This window comes from Salvia splendens, chromosome 10, assembly GCF_004379255.2.
Source record: "Salvia splendens isolate huo1 chromosome 10, SspV2, whole genome shotgun sequence".
Taxonomy (NCBI): Eukaryota; Viridiplantae; Streptophyta; class Magnoliopsida; order Lamiales; family Lamiaceae; genus Salvia; species Salvia splendens.
The window spans coordinates 7,864,830-7,879,899 of NC_056041.1; the positions used below are offsets into that span (position 1 = coordinate 7,864,830).

At 37.4% G+C, this 15,070-nt stretch overlaps 2 protein-coding genes across 2 annotated transcripts; one reads left to right on the top strand and one right to left on the bottom strand.

The window, feature by feature from the left end:
* Positions 1-7,284: 7,284 nt before the first annotated feature.
* Positions 7,285-9,857, bottom strand: LOC121750347 (cytochrome P450 78A5-like). The gene is made up of 2 exons (XM_042144868.1): positions 8,792-9,857; positions 7,285-8,160 (listed from the first exon to the last, which is right to left on the bottom strand). Exons 1-2 carry the CDS (start codon positions 9,719-9,721, stop codon positions 7,534-7,536), a joined length of 1,557 nt encoding a protein of 518 aa, XP_042000802.1. The 5' UTR covers positions 9,722-9,857; the 3' UTR covers positions 7,285-7,533.
* Positions 9,858-12,448: 2,591 nt separating this feature from the next.
* On the top strand, positions 12,449-14,721 carry LOC121750385 (glycine-rich RNA-binding protein 3, mitochondrial-like). Its single transcript, XM_042144912.1, has 5 exons — positions 12,449-12,637; positions 13,106-13,250; positions 13,331-13,399; positions 13,844-13,950; positions 14,047-14,721. Exons 2-5 carry the CDS (start codon positions 13,115-13,117, stop codon positions 14,452-14,454), a joined length of 720 nt encoding a protein of 239 aa, XP_042000846.1. The 5' UTR covers positions 12,449-12,637; positions 13,106-13,114; the 3' UTR covers positions 14,455-14,721.
* Positions 14,722-15,070: the final 349 nt, after the last annotated feature.

The window sequence follows — 15,070 nt, forward strand, 5'->3', positions numbered from 1 at the left end:
GTGGCGACTCCAGTGACTTTGGATTCAACTCCTTGACGTCTGTCTTGTGTTCGATTCTTGCTTACCCAAAGCATGTGTGTACTTTTCGTTTGAAATTACTGATCCCGTATATGAAATATAGTCACATTTGTCTATTTTGGTCCGTATACCAAAATTAGTCTCATGAAAACTTTTTCACCATTTTACCCATATATTCTCATATTGTGCAGTAGAACACGTATTATTCACATTTTTACACATTACTAATTATTAATTAACTTATTTTCATGTTTCTGCTTTGCATTATAGAATTATTATTCACAAGAATATATTCCTTTGCACATATGACTAATTAACTAATTTGTCAATATTGCTTATTATTTGTACTAGTTCATTTCATAATTTTATTGTTTTATTGATTAATTTCTTAATGTCTATGTTGCTTTTAATAATAACCTCGGAGCTCTCAAATGGTTTATGAATGATTATGGGCATTAAAATATGATCAAAGATGTGTAGAAACCGAGCCTCCGGTCTCTATTTATAGTTGAGAAAAGGTCAGGCTTCAAAAATCAAAATGTATTTTTGGACGAAGTTGGCGGGTCACCGCCCTTGCCGGACTGGTCGTATGTTACGGACGTTCTCCGTAACGAGGCCGGATGGCTAACTTCTCGGAGAGATAAGGTGATCGAACCTTCGACGTGCTCGAAGGAAAGCTCACGAATTGCTGATTTTCGGACGTTCTCCGATGAACAACAATTTGGAAACGAAATATGATATTCTTGTTACCCAAGACAAGTTTGTGGAAAATAATATATTTATTGAATGATTAAAATGATAACAACCTAACCCTATTTATAATACTAGAATACTAGCTTAGGGAACAAGAAAACAAGATACGAAAAGATACTATGAATCAAAAGATAACTAAACAAAAGATATGGAAGATAAAATATATCTAAACTAAAGGACTACTCGTATCAACTCCCCCACGGTTAAAATCCACCTTGTCCTCAAGGTGGGAACCACGAACCAAAGACGAGAGTTGAAAGCACAAGCTTGGCGAGGCGTCTCCTCCTGGATCAAATGCATACCGAATAGTTGGACGTGTCACTTCACCTTCTCCATAAAAAATCATCAAGGTAGGATCAAAACAGTCGTCAAAATTCAGTGCTAAAACGTGAAGCTTGTTAACACGTCCACGAACTCCCAAACACGCCGTGTAATTTCGCGGCGGGACCATCCGTGCATCGATGGCAAGCAATGTCGGTCGCTGAAATATTCTTGCAACATCACTATCACGCAACTCTCCCTTTTCACCCAAACAATTCCCAACAACATCTTGGGATGTCACTCGAGCAACGACAGCCTTCTTCACTTCCTCAATGGAATCAACCTCCTCTACATCGTCTAATAATGCCTCTTCCTCCGTCTCTTTACTCATATCGGGGCTGCACGGTGGGTCAATTTCATCAAAAGATGGAACTTGTTGGTCTTCGAGTCTGCCATCTCTACCTTCCCTAGATCCCCAATTCTCACTAGGCAAGCCACGATCCATGAGTTTCTTTGCTACTGCCTCTAATATGGAGTTCTCTGAATCACAAAGCTCTGCATCTAATATGGAGTCCTCTGAATCACACAGCTCCCCGTCGCCGTCTCGTGTTGGCGAATGCGTGTGAGTAATGACCTCTCCATAGTCGAAGGGTTGATAGTGTTCGGGCAGTGGATAACGAGTTTGGTGGAGGTGGTACGGCCGGCGTCTATCCGGCTGATACGGAGGCGGCGGTGGGTACCTATCCGACTGGTGGTGTTGTGGCCGCCGGTACGTAGGCTGGGTGTAACGTCGATGCTGCTTGTCCCAATCAGCGCCACCACGATCAGGAAGACCGTAAGGTGGTTCCGGATCAGGCCGTTGTGGCGGTCGAAGCTTCCCTAGTCGCCGGTCGTTCGTGTTCATACGCGACTCCAATATGTCCACCCGTCGATCCATACTGTCGAGGCGTGCATTTAATTTGGCAAACCCTAATGTGATTGGGTCGACCGAAGCCTTCCCCGATTGGTCGGGACGACGCGGCTGGCCTATATGCAGCGCCGGCGTCGCTTCCCTCGTCGGCCGTTCCGACGTAGATGGGCCATGGTATGTTGACGGCATGAGTACGGGATGAAAGCACCAGTTGTTACGGACGTTCTCCGTAACGAGGCCGGATGGCTAACTTCTCGGAGAGATAAGGTGATCGAACCTTCGACGTGCTCGAAGGAAAGCTCACGAATTGCTGATTTTCGGACGTTCTCCGACGAACAACAATTGGGAAACGAAATATGATATTCTTGTTACTCAAGACAAGTTTGTGGAAAATAATATATTCATTGAATGATTAAAATGATAACAACCTAGCCCTATTTATAATACTAGAATACTAGCTTAGGGAACAAGAAAACAAGATACGAAAAGATACTATGAATCAAAAGATAACTAAACAAAAGATATGGAAGATAAAATATATCTAAACTAAAGGACTACTCGTATCAACTCCCCCACGGTTAAAATCCACCTTGTCCTCAAGGTGGGAACCACGAACCAAAGACGAGAGTTGAAAGCACAAGCTTGGCGAGGCGTCTCCTCCTGGATCAAATGCATACCGAATAGTTGGACGTGTCACTTCACCTTCTCCATAAAAAATCATCAAGGTAGGATCAAAACAGTCGTCAAAATTCAGCGCTAAAACGTGAAGCTTGTTAACACGTCCACGAACTCCCAAACACGCCGTGTAATTTCGCGGCGGGACCATCCGTGCATCGATGGCAAGCAATGTCGGTCGCTGAAATATTCTTGCAACATCACTATCACGCAACTCTCCCTTTTCACCCAAACAATTCCCAACAACATCTTGGGATGTCACTCGAGCAACGACAGCCTTCTTCACTTCCTCAATGGAATCAACCTCCTCTACATCGTCTAATAATGCCTCTTCCTCCGTCTCTTTACTCATATCGGGGCTGCACGGTGGGTCAATTTCATCAAAAGATGGAACTTGTTGGTCTTCGAGTCTGCCATCTCTACCTTCCGTAGATCCCCAATTCTCACTAGGCAAGCCACGATCCATGAGTTTCTTTGCTACTGCCTCTAATATGGAGTTCTCTGAATCACAAAGCTCTGCATCTAATATGGAGTCCTCTGAATCACACAGCTCCCCGTCGCCGTCTCGTGTTGGCGAATGCGTGTGAGTAATGACCTCTCCATAGTCGAAGGGTTGATAGTGTTCGGGCAGTGGATAACGAGTTTGGTGGAGGTGGTACGGCCGGCGTCTATCCGGCTGATACGGAGGCGGCGGTGGGTACCTATCCGGCTGGTGGTGTTGTGGCCGCCGGTACGTAGGCTGGGTGTAACGTCGATGCTGCTTGTCCCAATCAGCGCCACCACGATCAGGAAGACCGTAAGGTGGTTCCGGATCAGGCCGTTGTGGCGGTCGAAGCTTCCCTAGTCGCCGGTCGTTCGTGTTCATACGCGACTCCAATATGTCCACCCGTCGATCCATACTGTCGAGGCGTGCATTTAATTTGGCAAACCCTAATGTGATTGGGTCGACCGAAGCCTTCCCCGATTGGTTGGGACGACGCGGCTGGCCTATATGCAGCGCCGGCGTCGCTTCCCTCGTCGGCCGTTCCGACGTAGATGGGCCATGGTATGTTGACGGCATGAGTACGGGATGAAAGCACCAGTTGTTACGGACGTCCTCCGTAACGAGGCCGGATGGCTAACTTCTCGGAGAGATAAGGTGATCGAACCTTCGACGTGCTCGAAGGAAAGCTCACGAATTGCTGATTTTCGGACGTTCTCCGATGAACAACAATTTGGAAACGAAATATGATATTCTTGTTACCCAAGACAAGTTTGTGGAAAATAATATATTTATTGAATGATTAAAATGATAACAAGCTAGCCCTATTTATAATACTAGAATATTAGCTTAGGGAACAAGAAACAAATATAAGAAAAGATATGCAAATCCCTAATATATCTAAATTAATAAATAATGATAATACTCGTATCATCGTATGTGAAGTCGGCAGGTCACCGGCTTTGCTCGAAATCTGTGCATTGCTCCAGCAAATCCAAATTTTGTACTACTAGTACATTTTATTTTTGACCTCGTATAACCGCTCTTTTTCTATCAAAACGTGACAAATTTATTAGACAACCAATTGACAGGAATATAGACAAGTCAATTCTAGCTTGTCCCAAAAACATGTAAAATATGTTTTAGAATAACTTTAAGTTGATGAAATCACTGCCTTGGAGACTTGGAGTATCTATTTTCTTAGTTATTAGGAGTATTTAGTTTTAGTAATAAAAAGTTAAAAAAATAATAGTACTAGTCTAGATAGTATGGGAAGTCCGAACTTCAGTATTTAGGCCTCGTTTGATGCTATAGGTGGAGTTTATTTTCTACATTCCGATACTATGATTAGTTTAATAGGGCTAATTTAGACATGTATTTGTATATTCCGATATTACGATTAAATTAATAGTGCTAATTTAGACATTTTGTTTTATAGGTTTATTTTGTTTTTTTGTTGTCGTCTTGTTCCCAAATAGACCATATGGTTTTAACATGACTTAACATGTCCCAGTAGGCAACTATTGGAGTAGAATTTTTTCCAGATATCTAAACTTTCTGTCGTCAAAGGAACGCAAGAAGGAATAATAAAATGGATAACACCAGAGCTGAATTATAATTGAATAACTCGAGAATTGAATCACAATTTCTCTAGAATGAATTCTCTTCAGTATCCAAGATTTCTTGGCAAGTGTTTTAATGTTGAACGTTCGATCCAGAAACAAGGCGAATGTCTTAATTACACATCAACATTAGTACTATTAAGTTTATTACAGCTCTCAAAGCTTAAGCCAAACCTAACTTTTGATTTTAAAAACAAAAGAGACACCTCAAAAGCATATATATCTTCCAATAAATCTCAAAAACTACTCAAAATACCATTCGATAATTAATTCTACAAAAATCAGATGATCAAATTATGTAAATAATGAAGTTGTACGTACATGATTTTGCATTAATTAAATTTAATACTCCTACGAAAAATCGTGCACGTATATGGAGAATCTTTAAATTAAAAAGAGTTATATATTTTAACTTAGAAAAAAGAGGGCAGTAAGCTAAAATAATGAGCAGCCGCCTAGTCCATGATCACTGTGGTGAATGTCAGCTTCATACTTTCAATCATTATATCCCCCTTTATATTCTTAAACTTTTTAATATTTTCTTTTCTTTATCAGTTCCAGCTGTGCTTCAATTGTGAAAGCCCTTCATGCAATATAATCATCAAAAAGAAGTTTGGAGATTTGTAACTTTAATTATTCTATTTCAGGTGCATTCATTTATCAAGAATATATGGAGTACTATAATAAATTCTGATAAATTACTGTATCGTAAAATTAGGGTGAAAAGTATGTTCCTTTTTTTGTTTATGGTTTTAAAAAAAATAAACCTACTACTAAATTCAAAATGATTCGACAAGTTCAATTAAAATCATATGAAAATTTATACCTGGCTCTAATTATTAAAAAAAAATAGCAATATGCCTCGTCAGTACACGATAAACATCATCACATCTAACTTGATATGCCGAACTTTAGAGTTTAGATGATATGGTGAATATTCCTGCATCACAATCTTCTACCTTTTCTATTAAATTCGGTTAATGTTTTATGTGTGTCCGATTAATATATAGTGATCACTTCGTCCCTCAAAATTTGTCACATGATCCATTTCTATCCGTCCCACAAAATTTGTCACATTTCACTTTTTACCATTTTTAGTAATGGACCTCATATTCCACTAACTCTTTTCCACTCACATTTTATTATAAAACTAATATTTAAAAGTATTACTCACATTCCACTAACTTTTTCAACTCACTTTCCATTACATTTCTTAAAACTCGTGCCCGATCAAAGTGTGATAATATATGAGGGAGGGAGTAGTATTTATTAAAAATATAGAATTGGTTATTAACACCAAAAAATTGTTAAATTTCTTTAAATTGTAGTATAATTTATGCTTTGATTTCAAGATGAAATTTATTAAGGAGGTCCGATCAACATATCATGGGGTTAATTGGATAAATTCAAAAATCCAAATCATGGAACGTAATAAAACTATAGTACTCTATCCTAATTTAATACACTCCTACATAGCAACTGCGTTAGATAATAGATATCCGACAACTTTAGGAAAGAACATATTAACAAAAGAAGATGTGAAACATAATAAAGGGCATAAACATAGATATGTTGAGTGTTATCAGTATTTAAATAGATAGATACTATAGCGTAGGAGAATGTTCGAATCGTATTAATTGCGATCACATATATCCACATATTTTGGACATACGTCAGTGTGGAAGTAGCTCAGAATAAATTCAATTTGAATATTAAAGGACAACCTTTGGTTTGCAATTAATTGTGCGGGATATGCATATATTATGTGTGAAACAAACAAAATGGGAATATAGAAAAGATGATAAGTAGTGGCAGCAGCATCGCTTATCTCTCTCTCACTCTCTCAAGCTTGAAAATTAGGAAAAGGAGAGAAGCTTTCTGCAGGTACTACTATGATTTTTCCAGTAAAATAAATGTGATTCTTGCTGGATGGATTTAAATCCCCAAACAATCATTTTAAGACTTGGGTTCTTATTCTTCAATCATAATGACACACATAAATACTCATATGGAAGAGAAACTAGTGACCTATCTATATTTACATAAAGGGCAGGATCATTTTATATTAGATCATCTAAATATATATAGTGCTAAAAATATACTATTAATTAATCCAACCTCTATTAATTACAATCTTTAATTGAAAGGCTAAATCTATTAATCAATCCTCTATTACAATATTTATATTTTCAGTAGCATAGTAGTTCAAGTTCTATGATACTGGAAAATAAATGTAATATCTGAAACACAATCTTCTACATATTTTGGAAAATAAATGTAATATCTGAAACACAATCTTCTACGTATTTTTGAAACAAATTATTCCAACTTTCAAAAGAATACAACACGATAAATTCTTTACCAAGTGTCCAAAAGAAAATGACAAATATTAATGCTTCCCGATTCGAATAGATTTGTTTGCTCATAATTGACAAGGTTAGTGGAGTATTAATTATCATTTGATCGTAGCCACCTAATTACAGGTGAATTAAGTCTATGTAAATAAGCAACAATATAAGAACATATGCAGTGATATTTTTGACTAAACAAATTAAATCCCAATATTGAGGTAAGAATAGTTCATAAATATAGCAAGAAAACTAAACAAGGCACACAACTAAACATACTATAGCTCACACTTCTTAGGATATTAATAGATCAAACAAATTCCTAAAACAATAAACTACAAACGTCTACTTGGTTGCATAATAATATATTTTCTCCATCTAATAATCATCATTATTTTAAGTTAGGCTTATATGAACACTCTTGATCTCCTCCTCCATACAGAACTCGAAAATCATGGCAAGAAATCAAATCTTGGTAGCCTTGATTGTCGATATCCTAGGAATAGCTTTGCAAACAAGTGGTTTCTTCATTTCCATGGACAATTTCAGACATTCCGATAAATCCACTCCACCACTAGGACAAGCAGTCCACTTGAACTTATGAAGCAAGTGGGCTAGCCAGAGTTGGACCGTGGCAAGGCCCATTGACTTACCGGGGCAAACCCTCCTCCCAGACCCAAATGGTGCAAGCCTGAGATCGGATCCCATGATGGCAACGTCATCCTCCAGGAACCTCTCCGGCCTGAACCTTTCGGGCTCGGGCCATACTCCCTCGTCGTGAGTGATGGCCCACATGTTGACCATGGCGGTCGTGCCTGCAGGCACAAAGTGGGGGCCCACCTGGGTGTCATGGATGGCGAGGCGGGCCCATGAGAGGAGGGGGCCGGGGGGGTGCAACCTAAGGGTCTCCTTCACTATGGCTTGGATATAAGGTAGGTTTGGGAGGTCGGAATCAGCCACCATTGAGTTGAGCCCAATTGCATTGTCTATCTCATTTTGTGCCTTGGCTTGAATTTCAGGATGAAGAATCATTCTTGCAAGAATCCATTCTAATAGGATTGCCACAGTATCAGTCCCTCTAAAGATCATTTCCTGAGGAAAAAATATATATATAGATATTCCATGTAAATTTGGATCATGTGCATTCTATTCGAATAGGGAAAACAACATTTGACACAAGAAATTAAACCAAGAGAGAAAATAAAGATCAATGTTGCCATCACCAGGCACAAACAAACATCCTAAAGTTATATATGCAGATTCGATTATGCATATCCACAAAGATAGAAAAAAACAAGCATAATAATATATACTCATAATACCTTTTCAAATAAAATTACCCGAAACAAATCTTAATAAAAAAAAGTAAAAAAATTATTGCTTGTGCCACATCTTTTTTTCTGGTATAACAGACACGTAGTATCATACATGTGTTAAAGGAGTATTCGTTTAATGCTAGTAATATCTTAACAAAGTATGAGACGAAACATTATTCTTAAAACAATAACGTCCTAAAATATTCTTTGATAGGTGGCATTATTCTTGTGGTTAAAATTGTACAAGTTCACCACACATCCATCATGAAACTGAAACAAACCATGAAAGTAGGCACATGCAAGAAGCCATTCAAATTAGGTAACGCATGCATTAATCATTCAATTCTTTCGTACTGAAAAAAATAATTACTGAAATATGAAAAAATTAAATTTAAAACTATAATTACCCAAAGAACTGCAATCATGTCCGAATCAGATAGTTTGGTCTCCTTCTCCAAATCAAGCAAAACATCAACAAAATCATCATCATCATCACCCCCAAATCCCACTTGATTAGCCCTTTTAAACCTATGCTCCTCCACAATTTTTCCGACAAAAACATTAACCTTTTCGACCAACCGTGAACTCCTCTTTCTGATCCTCTGCCAATCAAAAAGCCCCACGCATGCAAAATGATCACTCCAATTAAACACACTAAGCAACTCATACCCTTCCCTAACCAAACCCTCCAACTCCAATCCTTCCCCATTCTCTCCAAACTCATACCTTTTCCCAAACACACTCATCATCACATTATTCAAAGAAGCCAAGTGCAAAACCCTCCTCACTCTCACCTCCCCCTCTCTCTCCATCTCCGCCGCCACCCAGCCTGCTAACTCCCCCCTCACGCGCCCGAGGCGGGCCTCCCGCCTCGGGCCAAAGAGGTGAGCTGCGGAGATCCTGCGCAGGCTCCTCCAGTAGTCCCCGTAGGGGGAGAACCCCATGGCCCGGTCGAACATGAGCAACCGGGCCGACTCTTTCACTGGCCGCTCCGCGAAGGCGGAGCTGCTGAGGATCTCCTTGGCGGTGTCGCGGTCGCTGGAGATGATGAAGCGCGTGAGACCGACGGAGAAGGCCATTAGGGGTTTGGATTTGAAGGCGTGGGAGAGGCGGGCGAGGGCGCGGTGGGTGAGGGGGCGGGTGAAGGAGAGGGCGAGGCCGAGGAGGGGGAGGCCCGAGGGCCCGGGAATGGAGGAGGTGGCCTGGGATTGGGCCCGGTATAAGGCCCATGCGAGGCCGCCTGGGGTGAGCCAGAGGCTGAAGACGGCGGTGAAGAGGAGAAAGAAGAGGGAGAGTGTTGTTGATGGAGTGAGGAGGAAAGTGTAGTCTAGCCACATTTTTTTTTGGTTTTGATGTGTGAGAAAAGATAGGGGGGAATGTAAAGAGGGAAGAGTGTGATGCTACGATATTTATAGAAGTTGGTTTGGGGTTAATGCTTATTTAATTAATCTTGTTTATTTGTGCATAAAACCGTGGTTAGTTGGTTGTGGATAACATGTATCATGGTCGGATTTATAAAAGATATTAAATCAATTATCGTGAATGAAATTTTTTTAAAATAGTACAAGTTATACCAAACGATACTCATTAAATCAAGAAACGCATGCTTTAAATATCCTAGTGCGAAGTCGAAAACAATAATAATCCGATATGTTAATACATAATTAAGCAACTAATAACCCCACTAATTAATCCTAATTCCTAAAGACGAACAATGTCAACGTTGAAAACGGCAGCAATGGCTGTTAGCAAACGTTGTTTCACTAATCAAGCTACTAAGCTTAAAGTAGAAACAGAGTAGAAATAATGAATAATGCATGCAAGAACAATTCGAACTACACAAGAAATCAATAATAAAAATACATGATGAGACACTCGAAGTTTGTTAGTCCATCATATATTCAGCAACCCAATGCACACGAAAATACTTATGTACACTCTACATGCAAAGCTACAAGGTACATCTATTCGCATTTATAGACTTATAGTATTACAATTAATAATCATGGACGAATCCAAAATTATTAATATCATTATAACAACTACAAATTACATAAATTAAAAATGTGTATGTGATTTAAAAAACAGAAATGAAACTATGCATTATTTAAATTAAACTTTTTCTTTAAAATGACGTAATGAAAAATGACAAAATGAAAAATGATATAATTTTTTCTTAAAAAATCAACATAACTTAAAAAACTAAAACGACAATTTGAAACATAAAAATACTCTTCCCGTCACAAAAAATAGACTAGTTTTACATTTTAGTCTAAATATATGGAAAGTTTTTCAACAAATAATAATTCTACATGACTACATATCATTTATAACATGGATCCCACAATCCACTAATAATCATTCAACTCCTTTTTTTCTCTCTCTTACTCTTTCATCTTTCTCTCTTACTTTAACAATTACACATTAAAACTACGTGTCATTTATAAATTTGTTAATTTTTTTAGGGACAAAGCAAGTATAGTAACATATTTTTAAAAAAACAGGAACTTTTTTGAGGAATAGGCAAAGGCCAATTTGACAATAGGCTTTGGTATATGGTATGAAATGGAGCTTATGATGGACCGACGACCCAAGGCCCCCAAATACCAAAGCCTATTGTCAAATTGGACTTTGCCTATTAATAAGATTCAATTTCTTCTATATAAATTTGTTCTGAATAATAAAATACTCCTTAATAAAATTATTTTAAGCTAATTATTGATTATCATGATGGATTCGGAGTAGGAGATCCTCTCCGGGATGGGGATTGGTCAATGTTGAATCTATTTTATCGTATTATTTTGGGGTAATTATGTATTTCACATAAAATATTTTACATTTATTTCAATTTAGTACAAAAAATATTAAATTTACATATTGCATACAAAAAGTTTAGCAAGTGTTCCAAAATAATACTTTTTGTCAAGTCCTCACTAATACCGTTACTTCTATTATATATACAAAAAGTTTCACCAAGTTTTAAATTAAAACATTCTACTCCCCTCGTCTCATTAAAGATGACTCACTTTCTTTTTTTGATTTGTCCCAATCAAGATGACTCATTACTGAAAATGGAAACATCTTTATCTCTACTTTATTCCCCCCCCTCTTACTTTACTCTCTCCACTAACACACAAAATTAAGGTGCATAAAATGTCGTGCCGCCCAAAGAAGTGGTCATCTTCCTTGGGACGGACGAAATATTAATTATATCAAATAGTTATTTTTATTACTCACAAAAATAAAAAAGACAAAGAAAAAATTCACCACTCTTCATCATTAGATTAGCGAATTACATTTTATTGTCTAAGCTTTCTATATAACAATGGAGAATAGAACTAAAAAATATTGAATCTTTTTTGTAAAAAATAAATATTGACTTGTTAACTGTTCGAAGCTCAAATTAGTCATTTTATAAAGATGAAATATGAACTTATTTTATACTGTGTTCTATAAAAAATTTAAAGTATATTGAGAGACAATTTTTTTTAAATCACAATCAATTGCTGGAATAATTGATATTGATTGCTATTTTTTAGAGTGATTAATTGTATTAAATCTCTAATTATATTATAATTATGCTGATAAGTTGAAAAAATATAAACTAACTAACGGTGTTTAAAATATTTAACAGAATGTATTAACTTAAAACAGTTAGTAAACTTTTTGCAAGTGATATGTAAACTTAATACTTTTTGTACTAAATTGAAACAAAGGTAAAATATTTTGTACTTCTTCCGTCCCCAAATATTGTCTCACTTTGACCTGACACGGGTTTTAAGAAATGCAATGAAAAGTGAGTTGAAAAAGTTAGGGGAATGTGAGTCCTACTTTTATATATTAGCTTTATAATGAAATGTGAGTAGAAATGAGTTAGTGAAATATGAGGTCCACTACCAAAAATAGTAAAAAGTGAAATGAGACAAATTTTATGGGACAGACGAAAATGGAAAAATGAGACAAACTTTCAGGGACGGAGGGAGTATAAAATATGTAACTAACCCCTATTATTTTAAAAAATTGGATGTAAAAGAAAGTTAAATTTGTATCGTGGACGGAAGGAAATCAAACATGCCGAACAAGGAAATGAAGTTAAAAATGAAATTCGATACTCTGAATTGTAAATCCGACGTATATATTATATAGAGTGAGAGACCCTCCCATTTTCCTTATTGCTAAACCCTTCCCTTTTCTCAGTCTAGGGTTTAACATCACTCTCTCAACGATCCAAGGACTGCACAATCCCTCTTTAGGTATCATTTTCTCTTTTAATCTCTGTTCAGGATGTGCTTTGTCATATGAGTCAGATTTATTATCTTCTGTTTTTGGTGGGTAGATTTTTCTTGTTCATGTATGAGCTTCGATTTTCTCTATAATCTTTGTGATTCGTTTTGTCATTCATTTAGTGCTTTCGGAATGACTATCTATTAGTTTAGCTTTGGCATTAGGTGTGATTTAGTTTCTGTTTTGGGAATGAGCTGAATAAATAAGAGAATGAAATGCATTTTAATTCATTTCTGCGTTTTGCTTGTATTCTTCTCGGTTAGAAAGTGCTGAAAGGTTTCGATCTTACGGAATCCTTGATGTCGGTTTATTTGTTCGTTTCTCTGATTAGAGGTTTATAATTATTTTCAGTATTCTGTTTATTTTTTGCATATGAAATGAGGACTTAGAAAGTAGCTACTGAAATCAGCATCTATTAATCTCTGTCAATCTTTCAGGTTGTAGGAATGGCTTTGTTCAGAAAAGCTGCAAGTATTCTTGGGAGGACTGTTAGCAGCAGAATAAATCATGAAACTTCAGCGTCCAACCTCTCTATTTTTCAAGCGATAAGATGCATGTCTAGTTCAAAGGTTTTTGTTGGAGGTGCAATCTCTTTTTCTCTATCAGTTAGAGTTGTTCCTCCTGGGAAATTTTGTATGACATCCACTTAATTTGTATTGCAGGACTTTCTTACAACATAGATGACCAAAGTCTTGGAGAGTCTTTTGATAAGTATGGAGAAGTTATTGATGGTAAGATAATCAAATATCATGATCATATACCCTAGTTAATAGTTAAGCTTGTGATTTCTCCACGGTGCATTTTGTTCTAGATTTTATTGGCTATTAGATGAAAATATGTTTGGTCCCACCCACTTCATGGGGCTTTCTTGATTTTTAGAGGTAATGTGGAATTAGTAATCACATCTTCTTACTCATTGCTGTATTTGTACTTGCATGTTCAAATAATTAAAAACATTGATGCAACTCCATAGCTTTACTTTTGAAATAGGCACTCTTAGTGGTTATTCTAGATTGAGAATAACTTCAGGTTGTGCTTATGGAATTATCTTTGATCAGGGAGTGTGTTGATTTTGAATTTGAAGTTGACATGTGTTTCTTCCCTGTCCTTGTTAACTAGTAAGGGTTTTCCATCCTGTATTGGTAAATGATGAAGATAATTGTGTCTTCATGCAGCCAAGGTGATTGTTGACCGTGAAACTGGGAGATCCAGGGGATTTGGGTTTGTTACTTTTGCTTCTGCTGAGGAGGCATCAGCTGCCATTCAGGCACTGGATCAGCAGGTTTGGTAGCAGTGTTCCATCCTTTCTAGTTTCTAACAGTCTGTGCTCTTGTAGTTTCTCAATTACATTTTCGTGTTCCTTCTGGATTACCTTCAGGAACTTCATGGTCGTCAGGTGAAGGTTAACTATGCAAATGATAGGCCACGTGGAGGCTTTGGTGGTGGCGGTGGTTTTGGTGGAGGCGGTGGTTTTGGTGGTGGCAGTGGTTATGGTGGTGGCGGATATGGTGGAGGTGGTGGTGGTTATGGTGGCAGTGTTGGTGGTGGTTTTGGTCGAAGTAGTGATTATGGTGGCAGTGGTGGTGGAAGTTTTGGAGGTGGAGCTGATACCGGAGGTTATCCTGCAGCTGGAGAGAGCCAAAGTGGAGGTGGTGTTACCAGAGGCTTCGGTGGTGATTCAGGTAGCTATGGTTCAGGTGCAGCAGATGGTGGATTTGGGGGTGGTGGTGAGGCAAGCTACAGAGACGGCGACACCCAGAACAACTTTGCTGATAGGCGGGGTTGATATAGCAATCCCCTGCAATTGGTTCAATTAATAATGGAAGCTGCAAGAGATATACACTGGTATATGGAATTTTGATTGTGGTTTCTTCCATAGTTCCTCCAACTTGTCTTATTATAAGTATTTCATTTTTTTTCTTGATCTTGTTTACTAGTTGTAGTTTATTATAAGGTTTTTAAGTGCTGAGCTGCCAAATCTTTATTTGGTGTTTGATATGATGACAATATTATCCAAATATTTTACTTTAACAGCTACTCGTTATAGGCTTTATTTTGATTTTACTTATGTTTATAATAAATGTTAGCATCTTTTGGTTTGACTCAGGAAATATATAATCTGTTTTAATGTGGTTGGTTGCTTACATTTTAGCGGATGCTACACTATAACTGAAATTCTTTTTCTAGATTTAATATTTTGTTGAGAAATAAGTTTGTTAGTTCATCCAAAACTACTTGTATGTTTGTAATTTTTCTGTGGGTATGCTCTTTCGATTGCCAATCATATTTTTGAATGACTGTAGTTATAGTGATACTAATTCCAGCGACAGAGATAGTTTTCAAATTTTGGATTTATCATCACAAATATTGTGGAGTTACTATATTTTTAAATTGTGAATGCA

What these genes read in the sequence shown, in the direction of transcription:
- LOC121750347 (XM_042144868.1), bottom strand. Translation starts at nt 9,721, where the DNA reads ATGTGGCTAGACTACACTTTCCTCCTCACTCCATCAACAACACTCTCC. An exon ending in ACATGATTGCAGTTCTTTGG is followed by an intron (nt 8,161 to 8,791) that starts GTAATTATAGTT and finishes TTTTTTCCTCAG; the next exon opens with GAAATGATCTTTAGAGGGAC.
- LOC121750385 (XM_042144912.1), top strand. Translation starts at nt 13,115, where the DNA reads ATGGCTTTGTTCAGAAAAGCTGCAAGTATTCTTGGGAGGACTGTTAGC. An exon ending in TTCAAAGGTTTTTGTTGGAG is followed by an intron (nt 13,251 to 13,330) that starts GTGCAATCTCTT and finishes TTTGTATTGCAG; the next exon opens with GACTTTCTTACAACATAGAT. An exon ending in TTCAGGCACTGGATCAGCAG is followed by an intron (nt 13,951 to 14,046) that starts GTTTGGTAGCAG and finishes GATTACCTTCAG; the next exon opens with GAACTTCATGGTCGTCAGGT.